The sequence below is a fragment of the Erinaceus europaeus genome, chromosome 1, assembly GCF_950295315.1.
Source record: "Erinaceus europaeus chromosome 1, mEriEur2.1, whole genome shotgun sequence".
Taxonomy (NCBI): domain Eukaryota; kingdom Metazoa; phylum Chordata; class Mammalia; order Eulipotyphla; family Erinaceidae; genus Erinaceus; species Erinaceus europaeus.
The window spans coordinates 20,693,384-20,708,808 of NC_080162.1; the positions used below are offsets into that span (position 1 = coordinate 20,693,384).

The window sequence follows — 15,425 nt, forward strand, 5'->3', positions numbered from 1 at the left end:
GAGGAGCACCTGAGTCACAGGTTGTGCGTGTGTGCACGGGAGGGGAGAGCTAGGGCAAAGTCCTTTTGGCTTCCTGTGCTATTCTTCCAGTAGAGGTGTGTCCTCAGACAAGAGATGGTGAACTTTGATGGTTTGGGGGCTCTGCGGCGAGATATGCATTCCCGGCCCTGACTGCTATGGGAAGATTTGGAGATGACACTAACTGAACTTTTAGAAATGTCCTCCTACTTAGACCGGAATATGTTAAGTTTTTGCTGTCTCCACAGAATTTAAATTTTTTTAATTGTTTTCATTAAACTTTAAAAAAAAATGATTTATTGGATAGAGACAGCCAGACATCAAGAGAGTAGGAGGAAATAGAGAGACACCTGCAGCACTCTTTCACCACTCATTAAGCTTTCCCTCTGAAGGTGGGGACCAGGGTCTCCAACCCAGGTCCTTATGCTTTGCAACATTGCCTCCAGGGTTATTGCTGGGGCCTGGTGCTGATCCACTGCTCCTGGAGGCCATTTTTTTCCCTTTTTTTTTTTTATTAAGATAGGACAGAGAGAAATTGAGAGAAGAGGGGAGAAAAATAGACACCTACAGACCTACCTTACCACTTGTGAAGTAGCGCTCCCCTGCAGGTGGGAAGTGGGGGGCTCAAACCAGGATCTTTACACAAGTCCTTGCACTTTGTACTATGCACACGTAACCTGGCTTGCTACTGTCCAGCCCCCACACTCGGCCCTTCCATGGAACTTTTTTTTTTTTTAAAGAAAGGAGACATTAACTTAAAACTGTAGGATAGGAGGGGTACAACTCCACACACTTCCCACCACCTGATCTCTATATCCCATCACCTCCCCTGATAGCTTTCCCATTCTCTATCCCTCTGGGAGTATGGACCCAGGGTCGTTGTGGGTTGCAGAAGGTGGAAGGTCTGGCTTTTGTAATTGCTTCCCCGATGAACATGGGTGTTGACAGGTTGGTCCATACTCCCAGCCTGCCTACCTCTAGGGTGAGTCTCTGGGGAAGCGGAGCTCCAGGACATACTGGTGGGGTCGTCAGTCCAGGGAAGTCTGGTTGTCATCATGCTGGCATCTGGAACCTGGTGGCTGAAAAGAGAGTTAGCATACAAAGCCAAATTAATTGTTGAACAATCATGGACCTAAAGGCTGGAATAGTGCAGATGAGGTGTTGGGGGACTACTCTGCAGACTCTTGTGTACTTCTGCTTTCAGGTATATGTTTTTCCCTGGTTTATGGACACATGTGAACATATGCTCTATCTCAGGGGACCTGGTCTATATTTAGGTTTGGGGACTTTATTGGGGGGGGGGGGTGAACCACTTGGAATGGAATTAGAGAATACTATGAAAGGAAAGGTCTCACCCGAGTGATGAAGCTGAAGGGTTGTCATTCCACACCTGAAGTCTCTGGACACAGTCTGAAGTGAAGCATGCTGAGGTGGCACTTGTTGCGTTGATTAGATTGTGATTGGCAGATGCAGTATTATTTGGTATGAACTGAGAGCAGCATGCAGGAAATTGTGTCCTACCCTAAGGTTCCAGGACTGGGGGAAATATAGGCTCTATAGTGGAGATGTGAGGTTCCTGCTGTTTTAGGGTTCAAGAAGACAATGGATAGTTAATGTTATCATCACATTATTTGGTAATTGGGTTAACTTTGAAAAGTCCCTTTGTTAGGGTTTGGTGTATAATACCCAGCATCTTGTATATAGCCGTGCTACCAGTTGCTTCTGTTCTCCCTGGTCTAGGCTTTTGAGAGAGTCAACATATCAAAGACTCAGCCTATGTATTAAAAAGACTCAGTCTGTGTTTAAAAAAGTTCTAGACATATGATCAAATTTTCCCCTCTCATATTAATTAAATTGTGGTTTATATGACTACACTTTAATAGGAGTGGACATAAACACCATTCCTACCACCTTGTGTCCCATCCCACCCACCCCCCACCACCCCTGGAAGCCCAATGTCCACCCTCCCCCTCACCTCAGGGTTTTTACTTTGGTGCCCTACTCTCAATTTAATCAGATCCTGTTTTAGTTTTCCTTTTTGTTCTTCTTTCTCAACTTCTGTTGATGAGTAGATTCATCCCATACTCGTCTTTGTCTTTCTGACTTAGCTCACTTAATATAATTCCTTCTAGCTCTGTCCAAGATGGGTCAGAGAAGGTGGGTTCATTGTTCTTAATAGCTGTATAGTCCATGGAACTTTTTATCACATAAAACTTCAGAAGTAATCCTGCTGCCATGAGGTCCTGATTCCAGAGCTGCTCTGGAGCCAAGTGCTTTGACAAATGAATCTTAGGTCACTGGATTCCTGTCCTCATCAGCTCGTTGTTGCAGCCACTTTCAGGGTTGTTGGGATCAGATGATTTCATGTAGAAGAACTGTTTTAAAACCTCCAAAGAGTTACTCTTTCTGGTTCCTATGAGCCAGTTGTGTCATTTCATAATTACAAACAGCAAAACTTTCCTAATCCCTTGGGGCACCCTTTTAAAAACAGGCAGTTTTCATGGAAGTCCTTTTGAGTTTACCAATATTCTGTGATTTCCCCTCCTTTCATTTTATCTGGACCTCCCTGAGGGGAAGCCTATCACTCAGAGAGCTGTGCATTCTTTCAAAATTCCTTACAGCATTATGAGTTGTACCTTCTCTATAATCATGAAGAAGAAACTGGCGACACTATTCCATGCTGTGAGGACCACACCTGAACTGCCTCTCTCCTTGACCCCTGTCTCTGGACAGCCTCCTAGGCTTCCTGGAGGGGGAGTCTTGGGATGAATGAGTACAGGAAACTCCAAAGCAATCAGCTGATCTGGGGCCAGGTCCCATACATATCTAAGCATCACTTACATCTGAGGTGATTCCTAATATGGCTCCTACCTCTACTGACCCCACCCCCCATTTTCTGATCAAAACATCTGAATGGAGTCACTGTGAGCTTGCTGGAAGGCTGTAGTAGGAGTGGAGAAGGAGCAGGGGCTGGAGCTTAGGAGAAGGAAAGTCCCAGAGTCTAAAGCAACTGGGGCCTGAGAGGTCAATGGAGAGTTATTTGCAGGAAATCTCCCTAGGCAGATTCTTCCTCCCCCAGGAATGAGTCCTTTTTTCTGGCATCAGAGTCACAAGATGGAAAGTGTTCCATGGTCTCCCTGAAGTAACATCTCAAAGCAAGGTGGGGCAAGGTGAGTAAATAGTGCAGCAACCCCGCTGAAGAGGAGAGAGTGAGTCTTTGCACATTACACCGTGGCTCTCACATCACCTGTTCAAGTCTGAAGAGAACAGCTCTACGGCATCGCTAATGAAGGGCCTGCCGCTTGCTCTTTGGCTGCTGGGAACAGAGAAGCCAAACGAAGCCAGATCACAAAAGGTTTATTATGTAAGGACACATGGACCAAGAACAGAGACATAGCCAAGGTCTCATGGGAATCCAAGGGCAGGAACTGTGGTGCACGTAGGCCCCAGTGAAACCAGGACCCAAGGATTTCCTGATCCATGGCTTTTGGCCTGTGCATACAGGGCCACTTAGGCCACCAGGCTGCTCTCTGTCTGGGATATACTTTCATGTCAGTTTTTACTACCTGCTAACAACTTGCTGTGTTTTACTTCACGGGTCTTCATGACCAGCCGCTCCCTTAAATCGAGGTCTAGAGCCGCAGGATACAAAACTAGGCCCTTCAGGTGCCAGACTGTGGGCATGAACTGTCACCTACAGATAAAGTGGGCATATCACGAAGCATGTCTTGCAGATATAGCTACTTCTCAGGCACAGATAATTCTACACAAAGGCTTGTTGGCTCAAGGATGTGCACATCTGAGTTCCCATCTGATTTCTGCGGTTAGGCGGAAGTTCTGACTGGATCTTGAGTAGAAGCCAGCAGGGTGGGTCGCGTCACCCTAACACAGGTTTTATTAATAGCAAGTGTCTTGGACTGACTGGGTCATGATCCATGTCCTTTTGGAGTGGCTCTGGCCCCATATACTGAGCATTCTGGTCTTTTTGAGCATCATTCTTCGGTCATAGTCTTACTTCCCTCCTGGAACAGTCTGATGCCTGAGAGACTGAGGCTTATGTGGTGCTAGTTGCTCTTCCCTGCACCCCTCCCTTTTCCTTCGTACCTTCTCTGCATTTCCCACATGACTGCTATGTGTTGAGTGAACCAGTGTTCTCTCTCCCATGCTGTGGCGTGCTAGAATCAGCTCCCCACTCAAAGCTCTTTTTTTTTTTTTTTAAATTTATTTTTATTAGTATCAGTCTTCTTCTTCTAGCGTTTGCCCTTCTTCCGTAGCCAGTCAACAGGTCAGGTTGAAAGCTGTCAGGAGCTGCTTGTTGCTGGCTTTGAAAGTGACTGGGATCCATGTGGATTCAGTCGGCTAGGAAGGATCGTCAGTTTCCCCAATGAATGCGTACTCACGGGATGCACCACGAGAAGGTCGATCCAATGCATCCCAGTGATATGAGATCGTAAGATTATGGAGGCATAGTTCCCCATCGCACCCACCACCACAGCTCTGTGCCTTCCCCGAAACTCATTTCCAATGCTTTCTGCCAAAGGGAGAAGGGGACGCGTCATCTCCCTTCTCCAGGTGAACACTTCTGTCTAGAGGCTGGCTCAGGAGGCAGGACTCGGGCTGCAGAATCAGACAGACTGGGTCTCGCCCCAGCTCTGTGCCTTCTCTGAGAACTCAGATCAATGACATCACTTCCAGAGCTTTAGCAAGTGACTTTACCCTAATTTGTGGAGTGCCTGTGGCATGTAATGCATGTATCACATGTCTGATTTAGTTGAACATGAATGAATAACACATTCGGTTTTACCTTTAATAGAACATGGGGAGTTTCTCTCCTTGGATCTTGGAGGATCCAAATTTCGAGTCTTGAAGGTCCAAGTCTCTGAAGAGGGGAAACGAAATGTCCAGATGGAGAGTCAGTTCTATCCAACGCCCAATGAAATTATCCGAGGAAACAGCTCAGAGGTACCCAGCCTCTACAGCAGGGGGAAGGCCTTGGTGTCAAGTGGTGCGTGACTATGTCTCAGCCCAGTGTCCTGTGCTTTCTCTTTTCTGCAGTTGTTTGAATACGTAGCTGACTGCCTGGCAGATTTTATGAAGACTAAAGGGCTGGAGAGTAAGAAATTGCCCCTTGGCCTGACTTTTTCCTTTCCCTGCCTACAGAATAAATTGGAAGAGGTAAGGTTGATTCTAGGAGGAGCCTCTGCAGAATGGGGGCTGGAAATGTAGGTATAGATAGCAGTTATACTGGAAATGAGAGATGTGTGGGAGGGCATGGGAGTTCTCACATCTTCCAGTGAACCCTGGGGAGAAGGGGTGAGGCGGGCTCATTCGCTCAATAATGTTGAGCAGATACAGAGCCTGGGCCATACAGGAATAGCTGCGTGCCTGGGATGCAGTCATAAGCTGGGGTTTTGGTGAGTTCAACTCTGTGTATCTCAGCTTGCCAATTGGTAAACAGAGAGAAGTCAAATTTGATCCTGTGTGAGTCTGTAAAAATGGAAAAGCTGCCATGTAAAGAAGACAAGTTTTCTAGGGCCAAAGGGTTACTGCTGAGAGCCACATCTCCCCAGGCTCTAGCTGCATGTGCACGTGTCTGTGTTCTGAGGCTAAGTGGGAATATTTCTTCAATGTGTAGAAAAAGAGGGGAAATTGGAAAGTTTAAACAGTGGCGTAGAAATCATCTGTAATTCCAGCCTTCAAGGTCCCCAGTACTAGGGCTGCTATTTTCTTTTCTTTTTTTTTTAAATTTATTTATTCCCTTTTGTTGCCCTTGTTGTAGTTATTATTGTTGATGTCGTTGTTGTTGGATAGGACAGAGAGAAACGGAGAGAGGAGGGGAGACGGAGAGGGGGAGAGAAAGATAGACACCTGCAGACCTGCTTCACCACCTGTGAAGCGACTCCTCTGCAGGTGGGAAGCCGGGGGCTCGAACTGGGTTCCTTCCGCCTGTCCTTGAGTTTTGCGCCACCTGCGCTTAACCCGCTGCGCTACCGCCGAACTCCCCAGGGCTGCTATTTTCGCCCACTCATAAGCTTATATTAAGGACTGGTCTTACATGCTACATACATTTTTCTCTTCTTTTGTTTCCTTTTCTTTTTTTGTTGTTCCCCTTCCCCAACTTTTAAAAAAATTGCCACCAGAGTTATTTCTGCTCTGGTGGTTGTGTTTCACATTCTTCTTCTTTTACTAGATATGACAGAGAGAAGCTGAGTTGAGGAGGAGGAGGTAGGGAGAGAATGAGAGACACCTGCAGATGTGCTTCATTGCTCATGAAGCCCCTGCCCTAGCAGGTGGGGAGCTGAGGCTCTGCCCTTATCCTTGCTCATGATAAAAAGTGAACTCAATCAGGTGCTCGGTCCCTAACATTTTACTTTTTAAATAATTATTTTAAAATAGATTTATTTTTGATACATACAGAGAGAAATTGAGAGGGGAGGGGGTAGATAGCTTAATGGTTATACAAAGAGACTCTCAGACCTGAGGCTCCAAATATTGTGAGGAAAAAGGGAAATATTGTGAGGGAAAAGGGAAATAGACAGGAAGATAGTGAATGAGAGAGAGAGAGAGAGAGAGAGGAAGAGAGAGAGAGACCTGTAGCACTACTTCATGGCTCTTGAAGCTGCCTACTCTGCAGTTGAGGACCTGGGGCTTGAACCAGTATCTTTGTGCTCTGTAGTGTGTGTAATCAACCCGGTGAGCCACCACCTGGCCACTATATAATTCTCAAATAATATTAGTATACTTTCTATTCATGTGAATTTATTCCCACTTTCTCATATGCACTGTCACCCCAACATACCCCATACTATCCCTAGCACTCTCAGAGAGCCACAACCAACTCTCCTCTTACTGTAGCCTTTGAAGGCAGAAATTAGGGGAAGATACCACTAGGTGGCACTGTGCTGCAGGAAAAAGTCCTGGTTGCGCATAGGGTGTCAGAGACCTGCATTCCAGATAAGCTTTATCCTTCTGTCGTGGTGAGCCCAGACCAATTTCCTTCCTCTGAAACTCTGTTTCGTTATCCATGAACTGAAGACACCTGGAGAAGCATAGTCAGGGAGTTCTGTCTGTCTGTTTCTTTTTTTTTTTTTTTTTTTTTTTACCAGAGCACTGATCTGGCTTATGGTGGTGCAGGGGATTGAAACTGGGACTTTGGAAACTCAGGCATAAGAGTCTCTTTGCATAACCATTATGCTGTCTACTCATGCCCCTGTGAGGTAGTTCTTGAGTTTGGGCTCAAATGCTGTTATCTTTTTAACTTCCAAGTTCTCTACCAGTTTGATACTGCAGAAACACTTTTGGTAAACATGAATTTTAAAGCAAATGATTGACCATGTGAATTGAAAACTTTTTTTTTCTTTACTAAATTGACATCCAATTCCCAAGGAAATTCTACAATGTGACAAGCATGTTGATTGCTTTGTAGTCCTAACAAACAAGCATTCTGCACATGTAAACTAAATCTACACCTTTTAGACATTTTCATCAGGGCATTCCTTTGACAGAATGAAGGGAAGGATGTTTCCATTTTATAGATGAGTAAAATCAGGTGCAGGCTGCTTAAATGATTTGTCTACTGTCTTGTGAATCCACATGTGCTCTTTCAGTAGTGACTGAGATGATTAAGATGTCTAAGTGATTAGACACATCCTCTGGTGACATTGTGAAAGAGTTGGGATGGTTCTGTTTAGAAAAGAGAAGGTCGCAGGGACTTCGTTTCAGAAATGAACGTCTTCTTTCCCTTGACCATATTGGAAATCTCCCCACAGGGTGTGCTGCTTTCATGGACGAAGAAGTTTAAAGCCCGGGGAGTTCAGCACACAGATGTAGTGAACAGTCTGAAAAAAGCCATACAAAAGCACAAGGTGAGGAATTTTCTGGAAAGGGGTGTCTCCCAGCCCTTGCCCTCTTCTCTTGCAGGGTGAGATGGGGTGTCTTCTGCTATTCTTGTCCTGGAAGGAAGGTCAGAGAAGGAAATGATATTAGGGGAAGCTCATCCTATACAGCAGATGTGACCAATTTGATAAATTCACCGGCAGGCCTTGACTTGGGGGCCTGTTCCAGTCACTGTTGAAAGGTGACCCTGCACCTCCCTGGACCTCCTGCAGCTGTCACAGTCTCCTTCAGGATAGGCTTAGCAGACCCTGTCCTGTGTATCATTCCAACACTAAACTCTGCTCTTTGAGGCTTAAAAGATCAGTTTCTCTAGTTTATCCTCCTCCTCTTATTATTATGTGTTTGTTTGTTTGTTTACCAAACACTTTTTAGTTGTTACTTAGGGTGGTGCTGGGACTGAACCTGGGACTTTAAGAGTCTCAGGCAGAAAAGGCTTCTTTGCATAGCCATTATGCTATCTCCCTCATCCATCTCTCATTTTTAAATACTAAAATATAGTGCAAAAAATTATCATCCAAGAGAGATTGAAGTCAGAACATCACTCTGGCCCCTCTGGTGCCCAGGCATTAACCCAGAACCTCCAGCACACAAGTATGGAGCTCTTCTTGCTAAGCCACCTTCCTGACGCACAGGAAAACTTTCTTCCCATGCTGGCTCTCTGTTCCACTTTCCAAATTTTCTCTTTGTTGAATATCTCTAGTTGTTGAATACATTTCATAATAACTCAAGTAACTACAAAAGCCAGACATGCTGCTTGCTGAGCTGAAAAGAATGAAACTCAACCCAAATTACTTTATTTAAAAATATTTTATTTATTGGGGGTTGGGTGGTAGCGCAGCAGGTTAAGCGCAGGTGGCGCAAAGCGCAAGGACCGGTGTAAGGATCCTGGTTCGAGCCCCCGGCTCCCCACCTGCAGGGGGGGGGGGTCTCTTCACAGGCGGTAAGGCAGGTCTGCAGGTGTCTATCTTTCTCTCCTCTTCTCCCTATCTTCCCCTCCTCTCTCCATTTCTCTGTGTCCTATCCAACAATGATGACAACAATAATAATAAATACAAAAATAAAACAAGGGCAATGAAAGAGAATAAATAAATATTAAAAAACAATCATTTAAAAAAAGATTTGATTTATTTATTCATGAAGAGAGAAGGAGAGAGAGAGAGAGAGAGAAAGAACCAGACATTACTCTGGTACATGTGCTGCCAGGGATTGAAATCAGGACCTCATGCTTCAGAGTCTGATGCTTTATCCACTGCGCCACCTCCTGGACCACAACCCAAATTACTTTTTACCCAGAGAGCAAGAGAAGTGTTTTGATGTATATCTTTCCAATCTGATTCTTGTCTAACCTGTGGTCATCTTCCTTTGTCGTTTGTTTTCCTCTTAACCATTTTCACTTTGCTTTGAAATGCTTCCTGGAACCTTGAGAAGCTGTGGTGCTATAAGTCAGTGGCTTGGCAGAACAGGAGACCCATGCTGTTGTCAATAGAGAAGTCCTGGTCTAGGCTGATGAGGGTATTCCTGTGGGTGAGGAATCTGGTGTCTTTTTCTGGAAACACCATTACTTCCAGGACAGGCATACTTCCTTCAGGGCCCTTCTATGAGGATTGGAGCCCAGTGATCTGCTGGCATCTCCATTGCATGGGGAACTTCACCTGGAAATCAGAAGCTTGGGTTTCCCCCTTCAGTTCCTGACTGCTTGCTCTCTCTTTAAGGTCTCTGATCTTTAGCAAAGATCTTGCTTCTTTCAGGCTGGCCCAGTAGCAAGGATGTAGTGATTGTCTCAGTCATCACTTTAGGGACTAGGTGGTGACACACCTGGTTAAGCACATACATTACCATGCTTCAAGACTTGAGTTCAGTCCCCTGCTTCCCACCTACAGGGGGAAGCTTCATGAGCAGTGAAGCAGATCTGCAGGTGTCTTTCTGTCTCTCTCGCTCTCTTCTTTGTCCTATCAAATAAGTGGGGGAGGGTGGAGAAAAATGGCCATCAGGAGGGGTGGATTCATGGTACATGTACTGGGCCCCAGAGATAACCCTGGTGACAAATTTTAAAAAATGCTAAAAAATATCAACCTTTGGGGGTCAGGTGGTAGTGCAGTGGTTTAAGTGCACGCGGCACAAAGCACAAGGATTGGCGTAAGGATCCTGGTTCAAGCCCCTGGCTACCCACCTGCAAGGGAGTTGCTTCACAGGTGGTGAAGCAGGTCTGCAGGTGTCTATCTTTCTCTCCTCCTCTCTGTCTTCCCCTCTTCTCTCCATTTCTCTCTGTCCTACCCAACAACAATAACATCAATAGTAATGATAATAATAACCACAACAATGATAAAAAAAACAACTAGGGTAACAAAAGGGAAAAAATGGCCTCCAGGAGCAGAGGATTCATGGTGCAGGCACTGAGCTCCAGCAATAACCCTGGAGGCAAAAAAAAAAAAAAATCAGTCTTTGGATTGAGACAAGGGCAGGTTCGCCTGACCTCCTGAACGATGGCTTCTCTGGAATGGGGGCTACCTTTTTGCACATGCCCCTCCTTTCCCCTGGAAACAAAGACCATGAATTACTGTACCTTGTGTTTGGCCTAACTTGAAAGCCACCACATACATTCTTGCTCAGCTCCCCACCCCACTTTGCCTAAGGTGCCTGTAATTTACCCCCGGGGAACTGTGAGTTGTGAAGCTTGTGATCAAACCTTGTACGGTAACGTTCTACTTGTGATCAAATAGTTTGCAAGTCAAAATGCAGCTATGCATTGTGTTGCTCTGTGTTTGGGTTAATGATTATCTCAACCTTCTCCCTGTGCCATGGGTATAATTGTCTGCTTTCTCCCTCAGTAAATGAGTTGCCCCCACTGAGGCTTTCCCAGAGCTGACTGTCTCTCTGAGCACTCTGCCCTCGATAAGCGGAGCTACCCAAGGGCCACTTTGACCTCCATCTCCCAACATCTGAGGAGGCGGGGGACCTGGAGTGTCCAGGACCTGCATCAATCAATCTCTTTCACTATTTTTTTTTTTGCCTCAAGGCTTATTGCTAGGGATCAGTGCTGTACTACAAATCCACTGCTCCTGGAGGCCTTTTTAAGATTTTTTTTCCATTTTTGTTGCTCTTGTTATTTGTTGTTGTTGGATAGGACAGAGAGAAATGGAGAGAGGAGGGGAAGACAGAGAGGGGGAGGGAAAGATAGACACCTGCAGACCTGCTTCACCACTTGTGAAGCGACTCCCCTGCAGGTGGGGAGTCAGGGGCTTAAACCAGGATCCTTATGCCAGTTCTTGCACTTCACACCACATGCACTTAACCTCTTGGCCCCCCTATTTCTCTATTTCTACTTCCTTTTTGGGGAAAGACAAAGGGACACTTCCTCTTCCCACCCTCTGATGCCCTCTGGATTTGTATTCCAGCAGGACATAGATGTAGACATCCTGGCCTTGGTCAATGACACCGTGGGCACCATGATGACATGCGCCTATGACGATCCCTACTGTGAAGTTGGCGTCATTATTGGTAAGTCACATCAACTTGCTTATGAGGATGGGGCGGGGGAGGGCTCACTGGAGACGTAGATTCAGATATGCTGAGTACGTTCCATTTAGGATGAGCGGTGTGAGGAGAGGGAAAATTAATATATGCTCCATTCATTCAACAGTGGCTTTCCAAGTGTCTGCTGTGTGCTGGGTCCTGTGCTTTGTTCACAGTGGTGTGTTACTGCTGGGAGGGATCCTTGTGGTCCAGGAGGTGGCACAGTGGATAAAGCATTGAACTCTCAAACGTGAGGTCATGAGTTCAGTCCCTGGCAGCACATGTGATGTCTAGCACATGTGATCACCAGAGTGATGTCTAGTTCTTTCTCTCTCTCTCTCTCCTCCTTTCTCATTAATAAATAAATAAAATATATTTTTTAAAAAAAGTATTCTTTGCTTAGGGACCTCTTAGTGGAGAGATGAGTTAATGAGAAATCAGCAAACCAGATAATTTCAGGGGGTGAGGGTAGATAAAATAATGGTCATGCAATGAGACTCTCATGCTTGAGGCTCCAAAGTCCCAGGTTCAAAACCCCCATAACCATCAACCAGAGCTGATCAGTGCTCTGGTAAAAATAGCAGTAACAATAGTTAATAATAATAATTTCAGGTGGTGGTGAGTGTGATAAAGAAAATAAAGCAGAATGATGTAACTAAAATTGAGTGAGGTGTGGTGGGCAGAAAGAGCTTCTCCAAAGGGGTGATGTTTAAGCAGTACCTTGGAAGTGAGGAGGAAAGGGTGATGTGGAGTAAGATTGAGAGTAAGAGACAGAGGAACTGTCTGACCTCTGAAATGGGAATGTGTCTGGGGTACTCAAGGACTCAAAGACTTGTTAGTCAAAACTGAGAGTAGTAGGTCCTAAAGGGTGGGCAAAACTGGGCACATCACAGAGGACATGGCACACAGTCCACGGGAGACTTTTTTTTTTTTTTTTTTACCAGACCACCCCTCAGCTCTGGCTTATGGTGGTACGGGGGGGTTGAACCTGAGATTTTGGAGTCTCAGGCATAAGAGTCTTTTTACATAATCACTGTGCTATCTCCCCTGCCCCCTTATTTTTTTTGCCTCCAGGGTTATTGCTGGGGCTCAGTGTCAGCACTATGAATTCACTGCTCCTGGAGGGCATTTTTTCCCACTTTATTAGATAGGAGAGAGAAGTGCGGGGTGGTAGGGGGCAACAGAGAAGGAGAAGGAAAGACACCAGCAGACCTACTGCTCTGCTGTGAAGCATCCTTCCTGTAGGTGGGGAGCCGGAGACTCAACTCAGACCCTTGCACAGGTCCTTGCACTTAGTACTATGTGCTTAACCGTTTGTGCCACCACCACCACCCCCCATTTACTTTTTCACCCCATAGAAGGCAGGAGGTCACTGGAGGACTTTGGGTGGGAGCTGGATAAATGCTGTTTGCATTTTTAAAGAGCTCATTTGGGCTGCTATTTGGAGAACTGACTACAGTGTGGAAGACTTGCAGCTAGGTCAGGAAGCTGCTGCAGTGGACAGGTGGGAGGTGGGAGGCTGGACCAGGGAGTCTGTGCAGTGGAGGGGAGGGTCCTGTGGGTGGCTCTCAACTTCTCATCTTTACATACGCGGGATCTGATCTGCCTTCTTCCTGGTTCTGGAGTTCCATATCTGGGAGAGACACTTTGCAGACACGGGACCGGGCTACAGTTCGCTGTCTCAGTGGTTATGTCTGATAGCTTGCAGATTAGGCTTCATGCTTAAACGGGGCCCAGGCCTTGCTGAAAAAAAATTTTTTCCCCAAATATTGTATTACATCCTGCTTCTCTCTGTGTTTTTTTTTTTTCTTTCATTTCTCTTTCCCTTTCCCTTCTACTTAAAAAAAAAACAACATTTTATTTATTTACTAATGAGAGGTGAGAGAGAGGAAGCAAGAGAGAGAGAGATACCAGGGACTGATCTCAGGACCTCATGCGTGAGAGTCCAGCATTGCACCCACTGCTCTAACTCCCCTTTTGGGGCTTTGCACAAGCATGATTTCACCACTCTCAGGACACTTGTTCATCCAGGTAGAGAGACAGAGAAAGAAGCAGATGCAGACAGACAGACAGACAGACAACCTCAGAGCATCCTCCCAGGGCCATGGCCCTCCTGTGTGGTACTGAGACTTGAACCAGGGCTACTTGAATGGCAAGGCTAACACCCTGCCCAGTGAACCTAACCTCCCATCCCACCTAATGTCTTCTGTCTCATGTTGCTTTAAAACCCTCAGGCCAGGGACCTGGGAAGTGATCTAGAGGTTTGGTGCAGAACTATGTGCACGAAGCCATGGGTTTGGTCCCTGGCACCCCATAAAATGGTAGAGCACTGCTCTGCTCTGCTCTCACTTTTTCTGTTAAAAAGAAATTAAAAAGTCAACTTCAGGGCTGGGGAGTGAGCATAATGGTTATGCAAAAATGCTGTTTGCCTGAGGCTCTGAAGTCTCAGCTTTAAGCCCCAGCACTACCATAAACCAGAGTTGAGTGGTACTCTGGTTAAAAAAGTTAAATTTCACTCAACATGATTGAAATAAGTGAAATAAGTCAGAAACAGAAGGATAAATATGGGATGATCTCACTCTCAGGCAGAAGTTGAAAAACAAGACCAGAAAAGAAAACACAAGTAGAACCTGAAATGGAATTGGCATATTGCACCAAAGTAAAAGACTCTGGGGTGGGTGGGTGGGGAGAATACAGGTCCATGAAGGATGATAAATGACATAGTGGGTGTTGTATTGTTAAATGGGAAACTGGGGAATGTTATGCATGTACAAACTATTGTATTTACTGTTGAATGTAAAACATTAAAAAAAAAAATATATATATATATATATAAAGTTAAATTTATGCTCTATCTCAGGGGACCTGGTCTATATCTAGGTTTGGGGACTTTATTGGGGAGTGAACCACCTGGAATGGAATTAGACAATACAATGAAAGGTTTCACCCGAGTGATGAAGCAGTGGTATAGAAAATGGGAAAACTATTGGGGAGGGGATGGGATATGGAGATCGGGTGGTGGGAATTGTGTGGAGTTGTACCCCTCCTATCCTACGGTTTTGTTAATGTCTCCTTTCTTAAATAAATTTTAAAAGGTTAAATTTAATTAAAAAAAAGAATATATATATACCACAGACCAGAGTGTCAGGGGAAGATACTTACATCAAGAACAAAATGATGCCCTGGCTGAATGCAGGTATTACCACGCCCAAGGAGCAGGTCAGAGTCAGGTCCCTAATTAGGTGTCTTTCTCTCCCCCTCCCTTTTTTTTTTTTTTTTAAAGATTTTATCTATCCATCTATCTATCTATTTATTTATTTTTGAGAAACATAGGAGGAGAGAGAAAGAGCCAGACATCACTCTGGTACATGTGCTCCAGGGATTGAACCGAGGACCTCATGCTTGAGAGTCTGATGCTTTTATCCACAGTGCCACCTCCTGGACGACTTTTTTTTTTTTTTTTTTTTTAGCAGAGCATTGCTCAGCTCTGGCTTATAGTGGTACAGGGGATTGAACCTAGGACTTTGGAGCCCCAGGCATGAAAGTCTCTTTGCATAACCATTATGCTATCTACCCTGGCCTCTTCCTCTCAGAAGTAGTTTTTTTTTTTTTAATTTCTTTATTGGGGAATTAAAGTTTTACATTCATCAGTAAATACAATAGTTTGTACATGCATAACATTTCTCAGTTTTCCATATAACAATATGCTTGTTTTTAACCAGAGCACTGCTCAACTCTGGCTTATGGTGGTGTGGGGGATTGAACCTGGGACTTTAAAGCCTCAGGTATGAGAGTCTCTTTGCATAACCATTATGCTACTTACCATCTCTCTCCCTCTCTATCTGACCCCTTCTCAATTTCTCTCTGTCCTGTCAAATAAAAATTGGGGGTTGGGGGAAGAAAAAAAAAAGGCCTCCAGGGGCAGTGTATTTGTAGTGCCAGCACTGAACCCCAGTGACAACCCTGTAGCTAAAAAAAATGAGAGTTGATGAAATGCT

The 15,425-nt window shown here is 45.2% G+C and overlaps 1 protein-coding gene across 1 annotated transcript in view; it reads left to right on the top strand.

The window, feature by feature from the left end:
* HKDC1 (hexokinase domain containing 1) overlaps positions 1-15,425 on the top strand; it is a 72,463-nt gene that overhangs the window by 14,482 nt on the left and 42,556 nt on the right. Inside the window, exons 3-6 of the mRNA XM_060196816.1 lie at positions 4,832-4,980; positions 5,074-5,193; positions 7,788-7,883; positions 11,310-11,412. Coding sequence (XP_060052799.1) covers positions 4,832-4,980; positions 5,074-5,193; positions 7,788-7,883; positions 11,310-11,412 — 468 coding nt within the window. The remainder of the gene's footprint in view (positions 1-4,831; positions 4,981-5,073; positions 5,194-7,787; positions 7,884-11,309; positions 11,413-15,425) is intronic.